General features: G+C 39.1%; 1 protein-coding gene across 2 annotated transcripts in view; it reads left to right on the top strand.

Moving 5' to 3' along the window:
- Prim2 (DNA primase subunit 2) overlaps positions 1-24,734 on the top strand; it is a 182,814-nt gene that overhangs the window by 89,720 nt on the left and 68,360 nt on the right. For both annotated transcript variants that reach the window (XM_021230328.1, XM_013117302.2), the window contains exon 8: positions 15,250-15,317. In XM_021230328.1, the coding sequence (XP_021085987.1) occupies positions 15,250-15,317 (68 nt within the window). The remainder of the gene's footprint in view (positions 1-15,249; positions 15,318-24,734) is intronic.

Genomic DNA, 24,734 nt, shown 5'->3' with positions numbered 1-24,734 from the left:
GTGGGCAACACCATTCTCCAGGCCCAGAGTGCTTAACTGTGTAAGATTGGAGAACACGAGCTGAGCACTAGCAAGTGAGCATGCATACATTCATTTCTTCTTGCCCTTGACTGTGATGTGACTAGCTGCTTAAAATTCTTGTCACCTTGGCTTTAGCCCAATAATTGATTATGTTGTGGGATCATGATCTAGAATAAAACCTTTCTTTCCTACTTTGCTTTTTGTCAAGATCGTTTATAACAGCAACAGAAATAAAACTAGGGCAGAAATAAACTTATTTTTATGGTAATATAAGCAGCATATTTAGACATAGTGAGACATAAACACATTTAACTTGCAGAAATAACATTTTATTAAAAACCATAAGTAATAAATAATTTGATTTTTTTCTTCTTGTGCTGGGGATTGAATCCCATATTTTGCACATACCAGTCAAGTGCTTTACCATTAAACTAAATCCTCAGGCAATAATTTGATTACTTTCCAGAGCAGATTGGACTAATTGGGAATTGAAAACTCAGTAAATGTACTCTTACAGCATTTGTGTCATGGGTAAACACACTGTTTCTTCATGAAGCCCAGTCAGTTAATTCAAGTAGAGGAGATAGTGCTGCGTGGGAGTTTTATTCTAACAGGGATAGCACCATCCCTGGCTCCAACACAACCTGCTGCTTTGTGCCGCACATGCCTGCTGACGACACATGTCTGCTGACACATGCCGCGTGTGTCTCTTTCCTTTCTCAGCTTTACATGTAAATGGGATTGAGGCACTGGGGAATGAAGTCGTAACTAGGGTCATACAGGTAATAATGGTTAGGATTTAGACCCGGGAGAGAATGGCTTTGAGACTCAAGACACACAGTTGGGCTGTGCTCCTTTCTCCTTCTTTCTCAGTTCCCCATGAGATTACTGTGGATAACCGGCAGGAGAGGGCAGTGTAGATCCAAAAGAATACCTGAATAGCCATGAAAACTCTGCCTATGTTGTGGGCCATGTAGTGAATAGGAATGACCCCCCATAGGCTCATCATATATATAAATGCTTGGCCATTTAGGGAATGGCACTACTTGAGAGAGGTTAGCAGGTGTGGCTTTGCTGGAGTAGGTGTGGCTTCATCGTGGGAAGAGCATCACTGGAGGTGGACTTTGGGGTTTCAAAGGCCAAGTCTCTCTCTTCTCCTGCTGCCTGCAGATCTGAGTGTAGAACTTTAAGTTACTTCTCCAGCACAGTGTCTGCCTGCATTCTGCCATGCTTCCCACCATGACGACAATGGTCTCACCCTCTGTAGAACACTGACTAAGACAGGCTGTTTGAATAGATGAACATGTGTGGGTGTCTTAGCCTGTATAGCATGACCTGGGTGGAGGCAAGATTTTCTAAGTTGTTTTTCCTCTACATTCTGATTTTGACTTTTCTCTAGTAGCCTTGAGACAATAATTGCTTGCCCTGGTACTAAGTAAGTGGATGTCTGTAGGGTCATCTCAGGGCTACAAAAAAGACCTGCTGGCGTGAAGAGCTGATGTAAATGGGTATAAGCCACCAGCTAAGGAGGGCAGGTGTTTGCACACGACACACTGCAGACTGCCTTCTAATGCTGTTTTTATGGCTTTGCAGTTAGCTCTGCCATAGGGGACACCTTGTCAGATAGCAAACTCCCTGGTCAAGAGGTAACTGGGACTCATCTGACATGTTTCTCAAATTCACTCAGAGGGATGACACTAGGATTTGTGTTTGGACCATTTTCCTATACATTTCTAGACCTAGTAGAAGGAGATCATAATTTGGAGATCCTAAATACACAAAAATATAGAATTGTAAAGTATAGCCACTGCTGGAGGCAAATAAACACAAATACAGTAGTACTCCTGTATCCTAGGTTTTAGTTATGTGTAGTCAACCAAAGTCTAAAATTATTATTGTATGTAATATACTAACCTTAACATATATATGTATGTATGCACGTAACCATTTAATTATATGTAGGATTTAGTAATATCCATACACTCAGAGATCCACCAGAGGTCTTGGAACATGTTTTCTGTGAGTAAGGGAAGACTGCTGTACCAGACCTCATGAATGGAGTCGTGAGGATAGAGGAGTCAACAAAATAAGCATAAGTTATGCAGCAGTAAGGACAGTAGCAATATAAAGGAAGACATTATAAAATGAACAAAGTGGGAATAGTAACTATGACAAACATAGTATTTGAGGTAAGGGACTTAATGCATGAGATGACTAACGTGGGTATAGGCAGAATGAATTATTCAGTATCAGCTGTCAAGGTGAGAGAAAAGTACTGAAAGCAAAAAAACTGTGGTGGTAGTGAAGTGGCGAGTCTCGCACTCAAATGACTCACCCTCTGAAGCAGGAGAGGAAATACTCAGAAGTGTGATGGTAAACTTCTTCGGATAAAGAAAGAACAATAGCGCCATATAGAAAGAGCCCTAACTGCCAGGCAGGAAGGGTGGAAAAACCCATACCGTGACAGGATATTATGGCATCTTAGAATCTCAGCTCCAAGGGAATCTGACATCTTTTATAGTAAAAAAAAAAAAAAAAAAAAAAAGATGATCCACAAAGGGACACGAGTCAGTGAATAACCTTTCATGCTGAGGTGCTCGGTTATTGTGCGTATTGGGATGAAGCAAGTCATCTGAATAGTATATAATTTAGAGCTTCATAATTCATAAGCTCATATCCCATCTGATTAAGTATTTATCAATGAAACAAGGGCTATATTTTCTTTATAACCTCTATAAGTGATAAAAGCTTTAGGGTAGTAGATCATGGTACATGGTCTTAAATTTTAAGTATTTAAAAGTTGCTATTAATTTAATTAAAGAAATGTACACTCTTGGGAGCTTTGTGTGTTCTCTTCTTTGATCTCATGTTGGAGCCCATTTTTTAGAGATATGCTTTTAGGTATATATATATATTTTTTTTTCAATAGGACATAGCACAAGTGTTTTTGGCAGCCTCCCAGCCTCTGGTGGGGTTGAGCTCATGTCCTTACACTTGGTGGTAAGCTCTCTGCCACTGAACGCTATCTTTACCCCACAAGCAATTATTTTTTAATTTACTTCCTCATGCTCCTCTTTTAAACGACATCCTCCTGTCATTTGTGTGCTTCTTGTATGATGGACAGAAGTCATGTTGTGGATGGTTCAGGAATCCTCTGTCCAGTAGAAATACAACACAGACCATATTTTTCTACTAGCCACATAAAAATTAAATATTTCAATTAGTTCCATATGTAAACCATTTCAGTATATATAGCACTGAACAGAACAATTGAGGTATTTTACAGTCTTTATGTGAGAGTTTTGACATTGGGTGTCTGTTTTGTACCTTATCATGACTGGAACTCTGTGATCACATGTGTTCAGTAGATACTTCATCATCAGTACATTGCTAAAGCAAATGATACGTGGACCACTTTTAACAGCTGCTTTCAAACCATCCATTTTATTAAGACGTTTGGGCTTGGATAACCAGTGGTACTTGTCAGTTGATGCTGATAATATAAAGGAGCACCGAGGCTACAGGATGTCATTAGATCACGCTAGCTTTCAGCAAGAATTTATGCTGCAGCATAAAAGCCTGCAGGATTTTCTGATACTGATTGGATTTTTGGTTTTATTTCATGAGCCCAGGTAGTTCTGATTGGGTCTCTGTCGGGCAGTTCAGAGTGAACTGAATGCCTCCCCTTCCCTGTGTGAGTGAATGTTGTATTCATTCTTGCCTTGCACATGCCCAAAAATCACCTGTCTTTGACTTCTAGATAAAGCATAGTGAAAAGCCAGTCTGCTGCTGCAAATGTTGGTTTCCTTAAGTCCTTTGCTGCCTGTAAGCTTACCATGGTGTGCCAGGGTGCCTTTAATAACAAATGTCTGCTGACCTTTGGATGATGCTCTCTATTGTATGTCTGTCTGTCTGATTTATCTATCCATCTATCTATCATCTATTTTGTTTTATTTTAAAAGTTTTTTTTGTTTTTTGTTTTTTTTTTTTTGGCCTGGAACTGGGTATGTAGACCATTTTGTTCTCTAACTCACAGTCATTCCACTGCTTCCCAAATGCAGAGATTAAAGTAATGTGCTACTACACCCGACCTCGTGCTTTTTTTTTTTAATTAAAACAGCTTAGTGGCAAGTAGTTGTTTTTGCTAGATGGCTTTAAAATTTTGTGAAATGTTTGGTATTTCATGTGACAACATTATTGCAGTATCTTTGTAGGGCACATTCCACTTCCTGCTGATGTTCTCTTATATTTGATTAAAATACATAAACCGTGGGGCGCATGTAGCGGAATAGGAAGAGTCAAGCATTATAGTTAGTGCCCTAGTTCGCATGGTCTATCAATTGCACAGCCTAGAGTTGTCTGAGGGAGTTTGAATAGACGGATTGCTAGATTATTCTGTGGACATGTCTGTGGGACATGGTCTTGATTGATAATTGTTCCTAGTCCACTGTAGTCCTTATCCCTGGGCAGGTGGTCTTGAGTTGTCTAAGAAAGCTAGTTGAAGCCAGGTGTGGTGGTGCATCCCAGCACTCGGGAGACGGAGGCAGACACATCTCTGTGTGTTCAAGGCCAGCCTGGGCTACAAAGCAAGTTCTAGGACAGCCAGGGCTGTTAAACAGAGAAAACCTGTCTTTGGGGTGGCAGGGAGGAGAGAGTAGAAAAGCTAGCTGACGAGTCAGCAAGCAGTAAGTTTTCTCCATAGCTTCAGCTTCCATTCCTGCTTGAGCTATTGCCCTGACTTGATTTAGTGATGGGTTGTGACCTGGAGGTTTAAGTAAACCCTTCTCTCCACCATTGCTTTTGGTCATGGTGTTTATCATAGCAACAAAAAGCAAACTTGAATAGTTAGTATTGTGCTTTTTGTACAAGGGATCTTGGGACTCATTTGTTCAAAATATGTTATCAGACTCATTTTTTCAAAATATGTTCAATATATGTAAAGAAGGTAAGATGCAGATGTTTTCCTTAGTTGTAACAAAATAAATATAGGGGTAGTGAGTGCTTCAAAATACAAATATCAGAGCTTTCTGTGTATGGTAAGATATTTTGGAACTAACATTGCCCATGGTCCCCCCCTTTCTCTTTTCTAAAGATATATAATAAAACATGAAAATGTCAACTATAAAGGATGGCAATTGCTCCGACTTGTCCTTTGCTTCTCTGGCAATCCATCAAACACCATCAAACCTTTTGTATAAGAAAGTATGAAATAATGTCTTTGGAAAGTAATCAGTCAAGTGTGTGTCAAGGTCTTCTAAAGTCTCAACTAGCTCTTTTGGTATCAAAAGAAGTTTTACAAATAGGATATAACAAAATGTTTATTCTTAAGGAAGTGTATCTCTCAACTTGTTTATTCATATTTCTTGATTTTATACCATGGGTGAATGGGGTAAGTGCTGGCAGAATATGTCACAGAGGTTCAGAATTCACATCCATGTTGCCACAAGGTCTGCTCCATTCCACATTAGGAAGGGAACTAGTAATTTGGGTTATTAGAATAGCAAGTACATTTTTATAATAGCTACATCATCATTAATTATTATTACTGTTTTGTAATGCCTAAACTAGCAGGTAAGGATTCTTTTTAAAACCTTTTCAGATTAACATCCCTTCCCACTCACTTACCATGGAATTTATTTATTATTAGACATAAGAATAGAAAAGGGTCATAACCTGAAAACAAGAGATCAAGAACAATATCTACTTTCCCTAAGAAAATGGAATTTTGTGTGCTATTTTGATTTACTGAATTGCTTACACTATAATGAGCTGATTCTTGGTGTCAGTGCAATAAGCTCAGAAGCCTGGGTATGTGTTACTGAAGAGTATACATCACTGGACACTTTCTGGAGTTTAGAAATGGGAAACAGTGTGCATGTTTCAGGTTGCTACTTCAAAATGTGGAGCTTTTTTGAATATTATGTCATTACTCAGAAACTTTAAAATTTCAAGTTTGATAAAAATCCATTTAATATTCTAGAACGTGAAAACTGAAATACTTACAATTTTAAACATTTTATTTTAAGATAAAAGGATAAGGAAGGAAATGGGGAAATGTGTTTGTTGTAACATTCAAAATATTCAGTTCCTTCATGATTTCTTCAGTCGTATCTAAAGACTTTTGCCTCTGTCATGAAATAAGGTTTTTAAAAAAAGTCTTATTTAATGGTATGTGAAAAGTCTAGATGATGTTGTATCTGCAACAGAGTACAGTATACTTTTCTGTCTTCATTTGTGTGTATGTGCTGACTTAGGCATGTGTGCATTGTATGCACAGCGCTCTCTCTCTCTCTCTCTCTCTCTCTCTCTCTCTCTCTCTCTCTCTCTCTCTCTCTCTCTCTCTCTCTCTCTCTCTCTGTGTGTGTGTGTGTGTGATGGATGTTGATGTTGGCTGCCTTTTTTCTCTTGTTCTCTAACTTTATTTTTGAAATGTTGCATCTTTCATTGAACCTGAAGCACATAGATTGTGCTAGACCTCCTGGCAATTTCCAGTTATATCTGGAGAGAGAAATAAGCTCTGGGTGAGATGTGTAGGCACACTGGCCTCTATTTACGCTCAACTAAGAACTTTTCTGCATCTTCAAGGCAAGGAGGTGCTCTCTGACTTACGCGAGAAAGCAGGGAAGCAGCTGAGGCAATGAGTCTTCCCAGCAGTGTCTATGAGCCTTGCTGTACTTACCCGATTTGCACATTTGGAACAGTGGCTGAGGTTTTAGCCTCATGGGAAATGGGAACCCCTCTGTACCCTTTTTGATTATTTGTTTTTGATCACCCTCAGGCGCTCTAGTACTTCAAGTACCTTTCTAAGGACTATAGTGTATAGAATCCCTGTTTCCAAGGCATTCACACAAGTCTTACCCACCAACTCGGCTTCCTTCTCTCTCCGTTGTCTTGCCTCTACTTCCAAGTGTTAGTGTAAGTCCAAGTCAGTGGGAAATGAGGTTTTATGTTCTTTTCTTTTATAACAATAAGTAAATAACTAACGTTAAAGCATTTATTTACACATATGTATCTTTTCTGTCTCTTCACTTTGGTAATTAGATATGATAGTGGGTCCTTTGATGTTAATTTCACATTAGTTAATAAAGAACATGTTAGGTATAGGACAGGATAAAGTTCACCATCACAAGCATAGTACACTGCAGGAAGGAGTGCCAGTGTAGTAGGAACTTAGACTACATATTTGACAAGATAGATTCAGGAGGACTAGGAATTGTTGTCTACACTACTTAGAAAAGATGAATGTCATGTGCTATGAAGGCCACTGCTTTCTGGGAAGCCTTTTAGACATTTACCAGAAGTCTATAGAGACAGTTGGCATCTCTAGTACATGGACTACAATCTGTGATTATTTAGGAAGCTTTATGAGAAATTTCCATCTAGTGCAGTTTAGTTTAGTATTCATGCTTGAGGAACAGTTTGGCTCTGCAAAACCCAGGAAGGGCATTTGCATTTTTTTTAACTATGAAGTAAGAAATAACATTTATATTAAAAAAGACAGATGATGAATGAAAATATAATAATACATTTTAGTTGTTTCCGTTATCATTTCACAAATTTATTATGTGAGTTAACATCTAGAAACTTATGTGGTTTGTAATGTCTTTGAATATACAGGTTTTTTTGGTGAAGCTCATGTTAGCTTTATCTCTTAGTCATTTGTGATAAGTACGATATACAGAGCCAGAGTCATCTCGGCCAACTCTCCATCCCAAATGTATCATCAGGGACTTCTTTGGCAGGGACTATAGAGAGTGAAAATATAATGCTAAGTCTTTTAGAGTAATAAGGTGTGCAAAATAAGAGTAGGTCTGCAAAGCTATAGTGGTGGCACCATTTCCACCCAGAGATGTTCCGCAAGTAATGCAGAAGTTTTACCTGTTTAAAGATAGTGGAGGTAGATTGAAGGGAGTTTGTTGCTTTTGTGTTGCTTTGCTGGGGATTGTATCCAGGGCCTTGCAGATGCCAGCAAGTGCCCTATCACTGAGACAGATGCTGATTTGGCTATTAGAGGTTCAGGAACTTTTGGTGGACCAGTTTGAGACACTACTTTTTTTTGGGGGGAGTGTCCTACATGCGGAAAAGAACAAGGGTTACTTGTGTGGTTCTGTCCTTATTCCATAGGAAAAGTCTCTCAGGCCACTAAAAAGTGGATGGTTCAGCCTCTTGGTTGGTGATAGTAAGAATGGAACTTCTGGATTTCATTTGCCAGATTCTTCCTTTTCTTGAGAAGTCTGGTTGTGAGACTAATTGTGGGAATTAGCAGTTGAGTATCAGGCCCTGGGCTTTATCCCCAACTAGAAAAAAAGGAGGAGAGGGAAAGAGGCAGAAAGAGAGCATCTGAGTTCCCCAGGAAGTTCAGCAATTGTGAAACTGTGAAACTACTTGTAGTAGCTTAAGAATTTTGAGCCTAAATTATGAAGCTATTCTCATAATTGAATAAAATAAAAGTTGAAAGAGTTTTGTGGAGGAAAAGTGAATGGCCCATGTGTGCCCTCTCTATGTACCTATCTTTTCCTTCCTACTGAAGCAGTTGTTTTTATTTTATAGTTGTAAATGATAGCACCATGCTGAGGAGCTCAGGGTAGCCTGATACCCATTTTCTTCTCACGTGATCAAAACTAAGAGCTGGAATGTCTGCTTGTGTGGGCGCTAGATTTGCTCCCCTCATTCTGTGTGCCAGCCAATAGAATGGAAATACCTTGTTACCTCTCAATGCTTATTTTCCTTTGGAAGTTCAACTACTTGGCATGTTTAGCACTCAAACGGAATCTGTTTTGCTCAGCAAGGTCATTTGCTGGTTTTGGGGCCTCCATATTAGAAATCCTGTTGGTGGCTAGTAGGTCAGGAGATTTCTAGGTGCTGCTGCAGGCTGATAAGCCACCTCTGCTGTGCTGATCCATGAGATAACCTGCTCACCAGCACTTTGAAAACCAGTGAATTATGTGGGCATTAGCATACTAGGTGTTATGATTAGCAAGGAGCAATCTGACCTGCCAAGGGGGATTATGAGATAGCAGAACAAACTTGGCCACAGAAGAAAGTAGAAATAGAACATGGAAGTTCACAGTGTAGGCTCTGTAATTGGAATCCATTGCTTTACAAGAGAATGTAGCTCAGAAGGACACAGGATTTTCTGTTGTTAAAATCAATGAAGTTAAGAGAGCAGCTCCTTGTAAAAGTTAATTTTCTTTGACATCTGCTTTGGTCCCAGTAATAAAAACAATAGTTCTGTTGAACAGCCTGTCCTTCTAACCCCGCGTCTTCCTTGTTACTGTGAGATGTTTGGAAAATTGTTGCTTTTTGGTTTCTGAAAATGAACAATTAATCATTTGTCTTTTAAGATCAATGTAAAACATAATCTATGCATCTTTAATGTGGTAGAAAACATGTTTAGTTGGTACTCTTAGGAAATAGCAGGATGCACAGGGCTATTCCAGATCTGTGAATTGAAGAGCATGTGATGATATCTTGATAAGTATTCTCTATTTTCTTTATTTAAAAATTTAAATTTGATTCTTGTTTCATTTGTAAAGACACATAGATGCCTCTGTCCTGTTTTGGTGGTACAGATTACTGTTCTGCTTGTTTGAATAGACAATGTTACATGATAGACAGTACTTGACTTTGAATTATCCACCTTGGATTTCTGTCTGGATATTCTTGTGATAGTAGATATTTTCATCTCTCTGGGGTTATATAAGGAAGCAGAAGTGACTGGTAGAGGGTGAAAGCACCAGAGAACAAAACTGAGCAATATTTCCAAGTGAGCTACGTTTTCTTGTCATTTTTATGTGTTTTAATTTAGCCAGTGCTAGGCGAGCAGCTCAGAGAGGAGGGATTTATTATTTTAAAATGAGCTGCCTCGTTCTTCATTTTCAACTGATTGAACCTCCTTTGATTTTAAAGTGCCTGTTGTCTCTTTAAGACCCATTTACTAGATTCGACCATGTGTTTGCCCCCTGGTGTATTCATGCCCACTGTGTGTGCTTATCTCCTGAAAATTGTGAAAAATACGTTCTTTTTACAGGTTCTTTATGAACCCCTTGAAAATTCTCTTGAGAAAAGATTTTCTTTTTTTTCATGAGTATGTGAATGCCTGCATGTGTGTAATTGTACCTCATGCATGCCTGATATCCTCAGAGGCTAGAAGAGGGTGTTGGAGCCCCTGGTATTACAGTTACAGACCCTTGTGAGCTTACATGTGGGTGCTGGGAAGCAAACCTGGGTCCTCTCTCGAGCAGCAAGTGCTGCAAATTAGTAGCTGGCTGACAGCAAAATCCCTTTAAGAGCAGTGCTGAGCTTCAGTGCTGTAGGCAAAGTGCTTTCCTCTAAATGTTTTTCCTTATCCTAAATGTATTCCAGTTATTCAGATTCAGCCCCTGCCCCCCAAAGAGTAATGGGGGCACTGGCTGTATGTTCCACCTAACAAATCTAATTGCTTTTAATTTGTATTATAAACTTGTAAATCTATTGGAGCAAAAATTTTCATTTATTATTTTGTTTCAACTAAGGATAGCAGATCTCTAATCTCCCATTCCATATCCAGAGTTGGTATTAGTTATCAATCAGTACTATTTCCCGTGTATGGTTGGAGAGGATGGGGTTCAGGACATACGACCTCAAAACACGGTACCTTGGCATTTGGGGAAACAGATTGAAGAAGCTAACTCACTATCACCTTGCCCTTTCTTCCCTGAAGCAGGCCATACAACTCTCATTACAGAAGTGCTCTCCACCCCCTCCACTTTCCCATAGAAAAGGAGTGAATCTCCAAAGACTCCAGGACTCAGTGAAGAATCTATAAGCGTGTGTTACTGGGCCCCTCCCCCAGTCATTTCCATTAAATTACTTTTCCCCCTCCAGTTATACTTCTGAACAACTATCCATGAACATATGCAGGTTTCTTTCTTTGATTCTTAATTTCTGAAGCCTCTAATTTTATATAAAACTTATATTAAAAATAAATGCACACTTTTCTCTTTTTTTAAATGTGTCATTGGTTATAGCGATCTTAGTCACGAATGTACTATTCCTAGGTAGTGAGTGACAGTTGTAAACTACAGTTTTACAACCCTACTCCTTCTCTGGGTTGAGGAAATCAAGCAGGCCATGGCTTCTCTTGCTGCTTGCTTGTAAGCTGGTGAGATTTATATCTAAGTCTTTAGCCCCATAACCTTCACTAAACTGTGGGTCCATACTATATTTGGCTGTCATGCAAGGTACTTTTAAATACTTATTTTTATGTTTATCACTATTTTGCGTGTGTGTGTGTGTGTGTGTGTGTGTGTGTGTGTGTGTGAGAGAGAGAGAGAGAGAGAGAGAGAGAGAGAGAGAGAGAGAGAGAGAGAGAGAGAGAGAGAGAGATACGGAGATACAGAGATACAGAGATACAGAGATACATACATGTAGTGCCTATGGAGGCCAGAAGAGGGTGCCAAATTCCCCAGAACTGGTGTTACAGAGGGTTGTGAGTCACCAGTTGGGTGCTGGGAACTGAACCTGGGTCCTAGGTAAAGAGCAGACAGTGTTCTTCAATGCTGACTCATCTTTGCAGCCCCTTAGATTTTGTTTTTAAACATCTGAATCCACCTCTTTTAATGTGTTTGATTGGTTGATGTTTTGAGACAGGCTCTCATGTATGCCAGGCTGACCTTAAACTCCCGATCTTCGTGCATCAACCTCCCAAGTGCTGTGATTAATTAAGTATGGTCCACCAGGCCAGCTCTAAAAGGCAATATAGTTGTTGTTTTACCATTGCTAGTAACACAGTTGCCTATCTGCCTGCTTTCCTGGTATCCTCCATGGCCTTTGGTCACAGAGCTCTGTGGTGTACATTTACTTCACATTTCTCTTGCTCATGTCCTTATTTCTAGCACAGCTGTCTTAGCCATAGTTGGTTGTTCATCTCGAATCCCTGCAGGTACTACACTCTTAATTGCTCTCCTTGCTCCTGTTTAAGCTTGCCCTCCTCAGTTCCTTTCACTACTGGAAAAACAACCCGTTCTCTCTTGCCTTAAGTATTTCAAACACAGATGTGTACAGAAAGGATGACAAAGAGCCATGCACTCACCTCCAGGAGTCACCCAAAGTTAGTAGACTGTCATTGCTTCAGATGTTCTTAGGATTGAGGAAAGGGAGGGAATGTCACTTAGAAAATATGAACTTCTGTAGATATTTGCCCCCTTTCCTTCTCCCAGATAAATATAAAATTGCTTTCCACACAAAAGAATTTAAAAACCCGCTATTGAGTTAACAGCTTAATTCTAAAAGTTACTCTTTCTGTCCTGACCAACTTCTATTTTTAGCTATATTGAAGAGATTATATCTAAGTGGAAGGTACACTTACATATTATTCTGTGTGTTCAGTTGCTGTGAGCTTTTTGTTTTCGGCAGGGAGATGAGGTGTCAGGGTCTCACTCTGTAGGTAAAGGTGGATGGAGCTCTGAATCCTCCTGCGTCCATCTCCCCAGTGCTGAGATTAGAAGTGTGTACTGCAGTGCTGCACACATGTTTACTGTTAAAAAGACGTGTGCCAAGCATGCTTTCTATCCAAGGTTTCCTATCCTTGGGTAAATTAATCTTCTGATTACTATTTACATTTCAATTTCCATCTAATTCAGTGTTCTTAGGGGGTAGGGTTGTTCTGAAAAGCTTTACCTATCAGATGCAGATAGAGATATACCTTTTTTAAAAAAATCAATTAATAGAGTTACAAGTTCCTGTCACGCATTCTGTAGCTAGCTCTCTGTTACACGTCTATTAGTTCCGATTGCTCGGGCTGTGGCAGCATCTTGGTGGAATGGAGGAAAGAAGCCAGTATGGTAGTTTAGAAGTTTGAAGAGTGCCTATGAAGCTAGCAGTCCCTTAGTGACAGCCACCGTAGTCACTTGAAGTCTGTGTCTCGGTCTAATGCTTTAAACTGTTCGGGGGATACGTTCATTACCATGCCTCCTTAATCCAAAGCCACACACTACTTTTGAAAGTGCTGATTGTTTTACAAGTTGCAGAGCATAGCCTTTGGAAAACATGTTACTCTGATCTCCAGTTTAGAAACCATTCTTGGTAGATATTTGTTCAAGTTTGCTCTCTGTTACTGCAGTGAACACCATGGCTAAAAGCAACTTGGGGAAGAAAGGGTTTATTCCATATTATTACTTACAGTCAATCAGGACAGTATCTCAGAACAGGAACCTAGAGGCAGAAACGGAAGCAGAGGCCGGGGAGCAATCTGCGTACTACATGCTTCCTCCGGCTGGTGTTCTGCTACCTTTCTTATATTACCAGCCACAGTAGCCATCAAGAAAATGCCTTTCAGGTGTGCCCATTGATCAGCTGGATGGAGACAGTTCTTCAGGTGAGGTTCCTTCTTCCCAGATGGCTCAAGTTGAACAGCCAAGATTAGCCATTGCAGTTAATTAAGTTCCTGATAGAGAGGCTCAAAATCGAATTGCTCAGTTCTAGAAACCTAGCCATAGCAGCTTTCTACCTGGGACTCTTCTGTTGTGTCTTGTGTAACAGGTTGAAACTGGAGTCAGGTCACTCACTTTTGGTTGACTGTTTTACTAATGTGGCCCCAAAATGAAAATTTTGAAAAAATTTTGAGTGCAAGATCATTGTAATAACTTTAACCTGGAAGCCCAAGAGAATTCTTAGCAGATATTAGTTAGAGAAGAAATGAACTCCTAATTTGAAAACCTCAGTCTTTTAGCGTGAGATAAATCAGGAAAGAAGCAACAACGGGAGGCAGTTGCAGTAGAGAATGGGGTGAGTGCACTAATGGTTCCGGGAAAAGGAAGTGAGAGGAAGGACTGTGTAAGGAATCCCCTATTTGGAGTGAACACCTGTCTAGGGTACGCCGTGTGGCGCAGAGGTGTCTGTCTCTTTTCATTTGGAAAAGATGGTTTAATTAGGAAGCATGCTATAGACATTGACAAGTGCTAGAGAATATCCAGCCCGTGTGCTCTGTCCTTAGAAAATTGGCTTTCAAAATATCTGGATAGGTTAATTAAATATTTTTATACAATAGCTTTGGATCTTAGAAATGGCATCTCTTTAACAATGAAGATGGTATTTTGTAGAGGCATTTGACATTAAGGATTCCATTATAGGATGTGCTAAAGGTTTGCTTATAAAGTTTGATAACTTTTCTGGTGATGACATACTAGACAACATTTTTCATGGATACTGAAAATCTTTTTGTGCTAAAATTGCAGCATATTGTTGTGTATTGTGTCACAGCATTATATTTTAAATTAATAACTTTGTTGATGTAATGTGAAACTCAGATTGCTTGCTATTCATTGTTGGACATTACTTAATTAATTGCTATCATACAGTGTTTTGGTCGTTTTTTTTGTGAAACTATTCTGCGACTGAGTTACAGGCCAACTCTAAAATCTACATTAGAATATTTTAATATTTTAAATTATAGCTCTATCTTTATATAGAATAAAAATTAGTTTGGTAAATTGTTTTCTGTTTTCAGGAGCTCTTATATGAAAGCAGGAGAGGCCAGGATATCCTACATAGTATCGAAGGACATCTTCTGATCCTTTACTTTTCCTCAGATTCCCTTCTGTGAATCCTCAGATGATTTCCTTTCAGTAGTTTGGTCTCCTAGATTAATTTGAGGTCATATTTTAGTATTAAATACTTCTGGTTGGTTTTGAGTCTTGGAAGATGCTCTTGGTTTCTTACAGTATTGTGGTTGTTAAGATTAAGGAAATTATGAGGGAGAGTGTTGTGTAATCCAGTTTCATGATTGTTTAGCCATAAGTCAAGGTCCCTCTCCTTAATGTCATCATTATCTTAGATCATACTGTAAAATTGGGTTTTATACGTCTTCACATTTAGAACTTTTCCCACTTTTATTTACAGAGATAATGTGTTTGTGAGTAGAGGCTTTTGCATAAATACGGATGAACAGGGTTCTTTGCTTACTTCCCTTTCTCTTAATTCAAAGTTCACTAACTTATTCTGTGTTCTCAGTACACTGCAGTTAGCTGTCTCTGAGTAGTAAAGGCTGACTTTGAGTTTTCCATCCTCCTGCCTCAACCTTCTGAGTGCTAGAAATGCGTAGTTACTTAATCCTGAATAATTAATAATCCTTGATTGAAGAACAAGTGTCCCTTATGTTTGTGCATGGCCTGCCTGGTTTTCACCCAGCACTCTTGTTTGCTTAGAGTGTGACCATTGCCACTTCGCTGACCCTTTTCTCTGTTTCAGCTGACAGCCAGGTCCTTGCCGGCAGTGCAGTCCGACGAACGGCTCCAGCCTCTGCTCAACCACCTCAGGTAATAGAAGGCGAAGTCTTGTCACACTTTTCAGTGTTAAGCCTATTGCATTAGTTTTTATTTGCTTGAATTCTGTTGATCAACTTGAATACTTGCTGTCCTTGACTCTAGAATGCTGAACAAGTTCATTTCATTCAGCAAAAAATGTGTAAACTATTTGCTACATTTAAATCAGGCTGAGTGGAGGTGACCAACTTAATGGAAAAATATAAAATTAATATGATTTTTACTTCAGCACAAAGCCAAGGTATACTTTTATTTGGAATTGATGAATGGATGAAGTTTGTTTCTAAATATAAAAACAGCATAGCTTCAGTGTTTATAAAACAAAATATAGGCAAGGGAAAAAAATCTTATTACTATTCACAAATAATATTTCTTCATCTTATGCTTTTTAAAAACCCAGTATTGAAACAATGGCTTTATTAGATTTACATTTTCCCATTTATCACAAGCATGAGACTTGTTACTTTATTGAAATCATTCTAAAAACATCATTTTTAGTGATTGCATAAAATTTTCTTTTACAGTTTATTATAGTATAGTTATCACTATATTGAAGATACTTAGGCCATCTCTAGATCTTTTGCCTGCAATAATGTCATTGAAAATATCCACATGATATAATTAATGACACCCATGCTGGTTAAGCCATTTACAAGTATATGAGTCCTATTAGTAGCCACACTAATAAGAGTGGAGTCATGTCTCCAAACTGTTTCTTGGTGCTCAAGATCAGGGTACAGTGTTTTTCAAGACAAACCCCACAGTACATCAGTGCTCAAGGTGGGGTTGTTCATATCAGTGAGGGGTTTGGAGTGGCCTAGCAGCATCTATTTGCTTGTAAAACTTAGCCATATTTTCCATACACTTCATGACAATTATTTTTTATTTATGCATCGTCTTAGTTATTTTACTTTTATATGTAGGCTTGCACAAATGTCAATTATTTTGGGCAATACGTCTGAACCATGGCCAGGGTACAGGCATTCTTGAAAGTATTGCCAAGGTGTATGTGGCTGTTGAGGGATGGAGGGCTGAGAAGTGTCCAGGCTTAGTCGTTTCACCTTATGTAAACCTTTGCCTTTATCTGTGTTTCAGGTTATTTAATTAGAATAGTCTTTGAGAAGCAGAATTACTTTGTCAAAATATATGGACCACTTTAAATATTTCAGTATATATGTATTTCTTTTCAAAATGTTATTCTACTGACATTCCTATACTGTACATGACTACCCAAGCCAACCTCGAACAAGGCAGATCAGCCACGAAGCTGTTGCAGGATAGATAGTTCAGTTATAAAGATGCTTCTTGGCCACATGCATCTCAGTTCTCATGAAGAACGGCTTTTAGACCTCTTATTACCCATTTCTATTTTAGGGTGAGATTAACTGTCTGTATTCTTTACTCAACCATGGATAGCATCTCCTGACTTTCTTTGATCTTGGGTACTTAAACTATAAAAGATTGTAACTCTGTTATATTTGATCCAAGTTCTCTCTAAATTTTCATTTAGCCTACTTACATTTACAAGACTTGTGTCATCAACGAGAATATTGTTTTTCTTTAGGGTTTCTACTTTTTAAGCTTTTAAAGTTTTCTTTATTGTATTTTATTTATATGTAATTGTATGAGTATTTTGCATTTCTATATGTATTTGTACCATGTTCTTGCTGTGTGTGAGGAGGTCAGAGAGACTGTCAGATCCCCTGGAACTGGAGTTACCCAGGTTGTGAGCCTCTGTGTCAGTGCCAGAGCTGAATGAACCCTGGCCTTGTGCAAAAGCAGCGGTGATGTCACCCACCGAGCCTTCTCTCTCTTAAGCTTTCCCTTTTCCTTTGTCACTCACAAATTTTACATTCTGGTATATTTTGATTTTCATTCTTTGTTGCCCCCCTTTCCTTTCCTTTTCTCCCTCTGGGTCAGTAACTTTCAGGTTTTCATGTGATTCTGGGGGGTAGGGATATGGGGTGTGATTAAGACTCATGCTCCTTGTGCTGAGAAACATGCATCATATCCTAGAGCTGTGCTCATGGGTCAAGAAACCTAGACCTGAGGTTAGTCTCACTTCTATGACCCTTCTGAATCTTTTGATTGTATCTTCAAAGTATCTCTTTTTATTTCACTAGCTCATGCTCTGTGCTCTTTAACTCATGCTTTCCCCTCTCTGCTACAGTTGACATCACTGCCTGAGGTGATTATGTTCTTGTCTTTAGTTCTTCTGTCTATGTGCCTGCCCCTCACCCTGCCCCATTCCCTTCTGCTTGAGGCCCGAGCGTGGTGCTGCTCTGGATGTTCTGCTGATAAGAACTGTAACTTGGTGAATGGTTGTTTCTTCTTTAATTCAGGTGTCATGTTCTCTGGTCATGTAGTTCCCTTCTGAGCTGACTCAGTTGCCTGCTGATAGGTAGGCTTGTTTTTTTTTTAATCCTAGGCTACCTACATTATAGAATTTGATGCTGTTATTGTCTGCCCACTGCCCGGTATAATATCCCACACTTATAAGGTACTATGTGTTTTGCAGAGTGAAGTGCAAGTTATGCCATTAATGCTTTCTTTTTTTTCTTCCAAATGAAAATTTTATATTTTATACATTAAATTGCTCTAAAATTTTGCTGGTTCAAAATATAAGTCAAAGAAGTTGACTCTTAGTTCCAGTAAATACTTGACTCTGTGCAATCATGATAGATTTGCCTTCTTCTATCTCAGTATGGTAATTGTCACCTAGAATTTAGATTAACTACTGACATCTCTTTGAGTCCTTGAAACTTGAACAGACTGTACATTTGTTTAGGGCTCTTATTCTCTGTGGAGTTCATTCATGACTGGTTGCTAGGCAACCAGGGCTGGATGTTGCTTTTTTATTGTTATTAAACCAAATGGCTTCTCATTTTATTACTGTGTCAGAGACATCTGTAGGTAGGGTGGCATCTGGTATGCATAGCTTGGCACTTCCTGTTCTACAAAGTAATCTTACGAAATGTGTGCCTTTCAAGCATATTGGATTGTCTTTTGGCTGTCAAGTAGGATGATTTTCTTTTATCTTCCTTTTTTTTTAAAGGTCAAAGTGGCAAAGAAGTAGGCTGAGGATATAGCTCAGTTGGTAGAGTGCTTTTATAGTGAGCATGAAACTGTGGGGTTGATCCCTCCAGCATGACATCGTAGGGTGTCGTAGCACATGACCTTTCGAGATAGAGTCAGGGTGATCAGAACCTCAGGGTCATTCTCCACTATATAGCGAGCTGAAAGCAGGTCTAGGATGCATGAAACTCAGTTTCAAAAAAAAATGAGAAAGATGATCACTTGATTTGAGAGATTCTAATGGCAATCTTGTTAGGAAAAAATAAATTATCATTGATTTGCATGAACTTTATAATTTAGGTGTGACCTAGAGGAGACAGACTTTAGAAGGTATTATTGATGTCATTATTTGTTCTAACTTTGGTGCCTCTAATGATCAAAGATGAAAGATGAATAGTGTTTGAATAGCATTTTAATTAAGTTTGTCAATAAATCTCATTTGGGAGACTATTCGGTTACTTGTAAAAGTTGATGGAACAATAGAGTAATTGCTAAATTATTTTACAGCATATACTCACTCAGAATTTGTGTAACGCTTTGTCAATCTGATAATCTAGACCATGTCTTGTATGTATGTATGTATGTATGTATGTATGTATGTATGTGCGTATGTATGTATGTGTGTGTGTGTATATATATATATGATGTAATATATCCCCATTTTCATTGAATTCAGTTCTCTTATTAAAAGGTAAATGCAGCAAAGCATTTGCCTCAGTATCTTGTGGAAGTCAGTTTCTTTTTACTGTTAGTAGCATTTATTGGTTACTGAATGCCCATCATATGCATCAGTACAGGTGAGGCACATTTTGTTTTCAGGGAATTCACATGCTTGGCAGCGCAGAGGCTGGCACAATAGTGGGTCATAAAACTTGCTAAGCTTTCTATTGTAACCAGATACCAAGGCACACAGCTTTATTAATTAACCTGTTTCCTCATGTGATAATTTCCTTAAATGATGGTACCAAGGCTCACTTGCTTTTTAGTATTTGTACTTTCTAGCTCAGTAGCGTCTCAAATTGGCTGCTCAGACTGGAATAAGTCTTAATCCCAGTTGTAGAATGTTGTCTTTAACAAGATAATAGAGGAGGAGACTATGGTTGAATTAATTTTAGACAATTTAGGCTTGAAATGATTTTAAGACTGTGTAAAGAATGTATTTAGTGAATAGCTAGATTCAGACCTACAATGTGAGAGTGATTTTAGTGCGAGAAATGTTTGCTGGTCACTGTGTGTGTGTGTGTGTGTGTGTGTGTGTGTGTGTGTGTGTGTGTGTGTGTGATTGTTACAGTCAGGGAAGTGGCTGAGTTGACTGAGAAGAGAGAGTGAAAGAGGAGAGGAAATGACTTGAAGAGTCCACAGTGTATTTGGTGTTTGACCTCTGGGGCAACTGTGGGAATGGGAGATGAGTTAGAAGAGAAACCAGTAGAAATACCAGGCAGAGTTGCTGAGTACCTGGAGTACACGAGAGGATGTTATTTCAAAGGCAGTGATTCTCAATCTATGGGGCACAACCCTCATAAATATCCTGCTTATCAGACATTTATTTACTTTATTATTCATAGCCACAGCAAACTATAGTTGTGAAGTAGCAACAAAATAATTGGATGGTTGGGGGTCACCACAACATAAGAAACTGTATTAAAGAGTCGCAGTGTTAGAAAGGCTGAGAACCCATGTGCTAAAGGGAAGTTTAGAGCACTGTCACACGACAGGGAACCTACAAGTATACAGCATCGACTGAAGTCAGCCCCAGAAATTAGCCACAATGTTACAATAATGGTACAGCCTGGGATCCTAGTCCTAGTAGGGACTAAGTAAGAAATGAGGCTGCGGAGACAGGACATCCACACTCCTCTTGCTAGGGTTCATTCTAAGGACAGGGAAGGAAGGGGGCTGCATTCGTGGGCTTCTTGGTTGAGAAGAGTTTTTCTGTTGAGATTGCAGAGGTAGACACATTTACAGGGTGCGGGGAAAAAGAACTGTGGGAGCTAGAGGGAGATAGCCAGAGGAGGAAGGCTGGAGAGGGTACAGAGTGAATAGGATCAAGGACTCAGATGGGTTGGCATTTGCACAGTACTTTCTGACACAGTATGTCAGTTCCTGTTCTGAAGAGCCCCTGGGATTAGCAGGTGGACATCCTTGTTTCTATCTTTAGAAGTTGGCAGAACTTAGAGAAAATCCTCCTTGTGAAAGTTTAGTTTCTTTAAAACTAAACCATCCCTCTCCTCAGAAGAGAGACACAGTGATGTTCCCTGGATTCCCAGGGATTTGGGAAACTGAGGCAAGGGGATGACTTGAACCATGTGACTAACACAGCAAGACTCAAAAGGGTAATGAGTATTTCATAAGATACTACTTTTTATTTGTCTATTTTAAAGATTTATTTATTATGTATACAGTGTTCTGCCTGCAGGTGTGCCTGCAGGCCAGAAGAAGGCACCAGATCTCATTACAGATGGTTGTGAGCCACCATGTGGTTCCTGGGAATTGAACGGAGGGCCTTTGGAAGAGCAGCCAGTGTTCTTAACCTGTGAGGCATCTCTCCAGCACTACTCCCCCCCCCTCCTTTTTTTTTCTTCAAAATTCCTACTAGGAAAACTCTTCAGTTAGGAACATTAGACTTTTGGCTTGCTGAGAAACCAAACAGAATAACCAAAGAAACAACAACACCCCCATTCTTGAATGGGGGGGAGAATTTAATGAGTAACTTCTGTTTTCCTTAAACCATTAATGAGCTGCATCTCCTTGCAAGTTCATCATCACCCCTGTGGTTCTGCTGTTGCATTTTCCAGGCATGGTTGTTCAGTGTACTTGTTGGGGAAGATTATTTTAAGGTGCTTTACTTTTGTTTATGCTGCATTTGTTTAACTCCGTGAAGCTGCGATTCTTTGTCTAAAACACCTGATGGTTTAATAAAGAGCCGAATGGCCAATAGTGGGGCAGGAGCAAGGATAGACGGGGCTGGCAGGCAAGGAGTATGGCCAGAAGGAGAAATGAGGAAAAGAAGCAGCAAGAGAACAAGGAGAGGATGTCTGGGGCCAGACTCCCAGCCATCTATGGAATAAGAGTAAGATTTACAGAAGTAAGAGAACTTGAAAAGCACAGAAGCAAAAGGCAGATGGGATAATTTAAGAAAAGCTGGCAAGAAACAAGTCATGCTAAGGCTGGATGTTCCTAACTAAGAATAAGCCTCCGTGAGTGATTTACTTGGGAGATGGATGGAGGGCCCCTCAAAAAATGCCAAAAAGCCAAAAGAGTAAGAAAGCATTATAAACAACGCATACTGGTTTATTCTGAGCTGTCTGAAGGTCTTTGATTATGCTTCCATGAATCTAGCCATTCATTGTAAATGAGGATCTTTTCTGCTCTAACCCCAGTACCACATGGGATAATATTTGTAAAATAGTATGAGTTTTTTAAACTACATTTATTTGCTTGTTCATGTATGTGGGTAAAACAGTTTGCAAAAGCTGGTTCTCTCCTTCTGCATATGACCCTGAGAATCACACTCAGGTTAAAGATGGTGGCGAGCACCTTTACCCACTGACCCATCCCACCAGCCCCTCAGCCTTGCATGGGTATATAATAATAAGCACTATTTCCACTTATTATATCACCTAGGATTTAAAGTATGAAAGCACTAGATTAGAGTTGAGAACTTTATAGCAGTTTTACATATAATCATTTGTATGAAAGATTTTATCCTCTTAAATATACTGTTGTGCCTCTCCATAATATGCATATTCTCCTGTGTCCCTCCACTTAAAACTAGGGAATTTGTGTGTGCGTGTGTGTCAGAGTGTGTGTGTCAGAGTGTGTGTGTCAGATCATTCCCAGTCATACCGACTCCCTGTAGTGTATTTGTTTCTCCTACAACCTTCCACTTTAAGATAAAAATGGGGGGAGGGCTCAATGTTACCAATTACTCTTAATAGTTATTCTTATTTATCATCTTGTCTTTAATTGAAGAGTAAATAACTTTAAAACTGTGTTTGCTATACTGTTTCTTCTGATTTTATCATCCTATTTCTGTTCAAGAATGAATTAGAACTTACAGATAATACAACATAGCAGAGAGGAGTGTTATGTGCAAAGGATTAACTTTTAATACATCCTATGTTCCTAAGATAGCTATACTGATCTTCTAACATCATTTAAGGTAATGAAATCATCTTCCTTACACTGTCTTATCATGTCATATTGTTATAGCTGCTTGTATAGGATTCCTGTTCCTAGTGCAGTACAATTGCTTAATGTGCACATGCTTCTGTTTACTCCTTTAAAGAATGCGCTGTCACTAATCTTGTATCAGACAGGCAGCCTGTTAAGAAAGCTTTTCCTAGCAGGCATGGTGAGAAACTGAAGTGTTTCCTCTTTGAATATGCTCTCATTTTCAAATCAGAACATCGTGTTGGTATTTATGTGTCAATTGTGGCAAAAACGAAAGTAAATGCTAGAAAATGGTTTAATAGATTAGGGCTTACACCCGTCAGAGTCTGAAATGAAAACCTAGTTAATGTGATGCACGCAAGCCTCAGTTGTTTGCCAGCTCTGTCTCGTCACCTGTTCCCAGTCTTTGGCAGTACTTTGGACTGTTTATTTCCTTTTATTCATGCATCAACACAAACATTTCATTCACTGATTATTGCAAAGGTCTGTGTCATAAATCAATAAGATTATTATATTATAAAGTTATTCAGGGTCTGTGTAAGAAATTAATAAATTAAAATGTATACTTTTCAATTTGTAACTTTAGAATTGTATTTTTCATATCTATATCAATAATGATCATATGTTTATAAGAGTATAATTGCTAAAAGTTGACATTTTGTTAGAAGTTACCCATTGTATTACAGGGACTATAATAGATACTCTGATTCAGTACAAAAGAGTTACTAGACATGGCCCCTTAACTCCAATATATTTTCTAGGGGGAAAAGAAGCAAAATTTATAAACATGTACATGTATGGCTAATCAAATAGACAGAAGGGAAAGTCTTAGGAGAGGTTCGTGTATGCATGTGGATCACTTTAGGAAGTTAAGGATTGGAGAGATGGCTCAGCAGTTAATTGCACCTGCTGCCTGTGACCAGGATGTAAAGCTCTCAGTCACTGCTCCAGCGCCATGTCTGTCTGCTTCCTGCCATGATGACAATGGACTAAACCTCTAAAACTGTAAGCCAGCCCCAAAGTAAATGCTTTCTTTTATGAGTTTTCTTGGTCATGGTGTCTCTTCACAATAATAAAACAGTAACTAAGACAGTCACAGCAACTAGAAGAACTGCCATTTTTAGTTAACTATCTGTTTGTGTGGTATTCATCTAGAATACAGTCTCTATGAGAGTAAAGAATTTGTTCATCTTATTTAACTTTGTTTCCCCATTACTTAAAACAGTGACTGCCATAAGAAGACTCCAGTGACCATGTGAATCTAGTGGATGGACAAATGAATGATTGATTGAATGAATGATGATAGAAAACATTTTGAGCTCTAAACTTTGCCATTCATTAATTCATTCATCATTCATTCGTTATGTTGCTAAATACTGAGTCTGAATGAGATTGTAGTTAGTTGATGCTATTCTGAGTGTCAAACCCAGAGCCAAGTACCTGCCCTAGCCCCTGAGATGATAATTAGGACCCAAGTCATAGAGCCTTTTGTCTTTTCCCAGGGGATGCTCAGCGCTTTACCTTAGCAGGAATTCTTTCTTTGCTTTTGTGACCTAAGACTGTTCCATGGATGCAGCGCTTTCTGTTCCCATGTGACCACAGGAGATAAGTACTCTGAGGCTTCCTGAGTCTCATAGACTCATATTTAAGTAACTCAACTGTTAGGAGTTTGATACCTGAAACAGAACCCTTTGACATGATGATACTTCAATGACTGTTTGAAGATTAAAGGAAAGTGTATTATGTGATTCTTTCAACTGTGACTTTTAGTAAGAATCTCATTAGCTGTCTCCACACCTTTTGCCTGACCACCCGACCCCTACTAATACTGAACAACCAGAAAAGCCTACACAACTTCCCCAAACATATCCTTCATGTGTGTTAACAATGCGATGGGCTAGTCCTAAAATGCCATGGACCTGTTTCAGAAACATTCTGTGCTTTGAGAGCTGTTTGTAAGGGAGTGGAAATATAGCCGTCAATGTGTGAATTTTTGCTGAGATCTGCATGGTTTAGGGATTGACCCAACTGGGGTGATGGTGAATGAAGAAATGACAAACACAGGTACAGAAGACCTAGGATTCAGTGGACCATGTGCTCTGCTGGGGACCAGCAGGGGCAGCGAGAACTCCATGCAATTATTATGCACAGTACACCAGGTGG

This window comes from Mesocricetus auratus, unplaced genomic scaffold (assembly GCF_017639785.1).
Source record: "Mesocricetus auratus isolate SY011 unplaced genomic scaffold, BCM_Maur_2.0 Super-Scaffold_100021, whole genome shotgun sequence".
Taxonomy (NCBI): domain Eukaryota; kingdom Metazoa; phylum Chordata; class Mammalia; order Rodentia; family Cricetidae; genus Mesocricetus; species Mesocricetus auratus.
The sequence above is the reverse complement of the archived record's forward strand: the minus strand, read 5'-3'. Positions and strand labels throughout refer to the sequence as shown.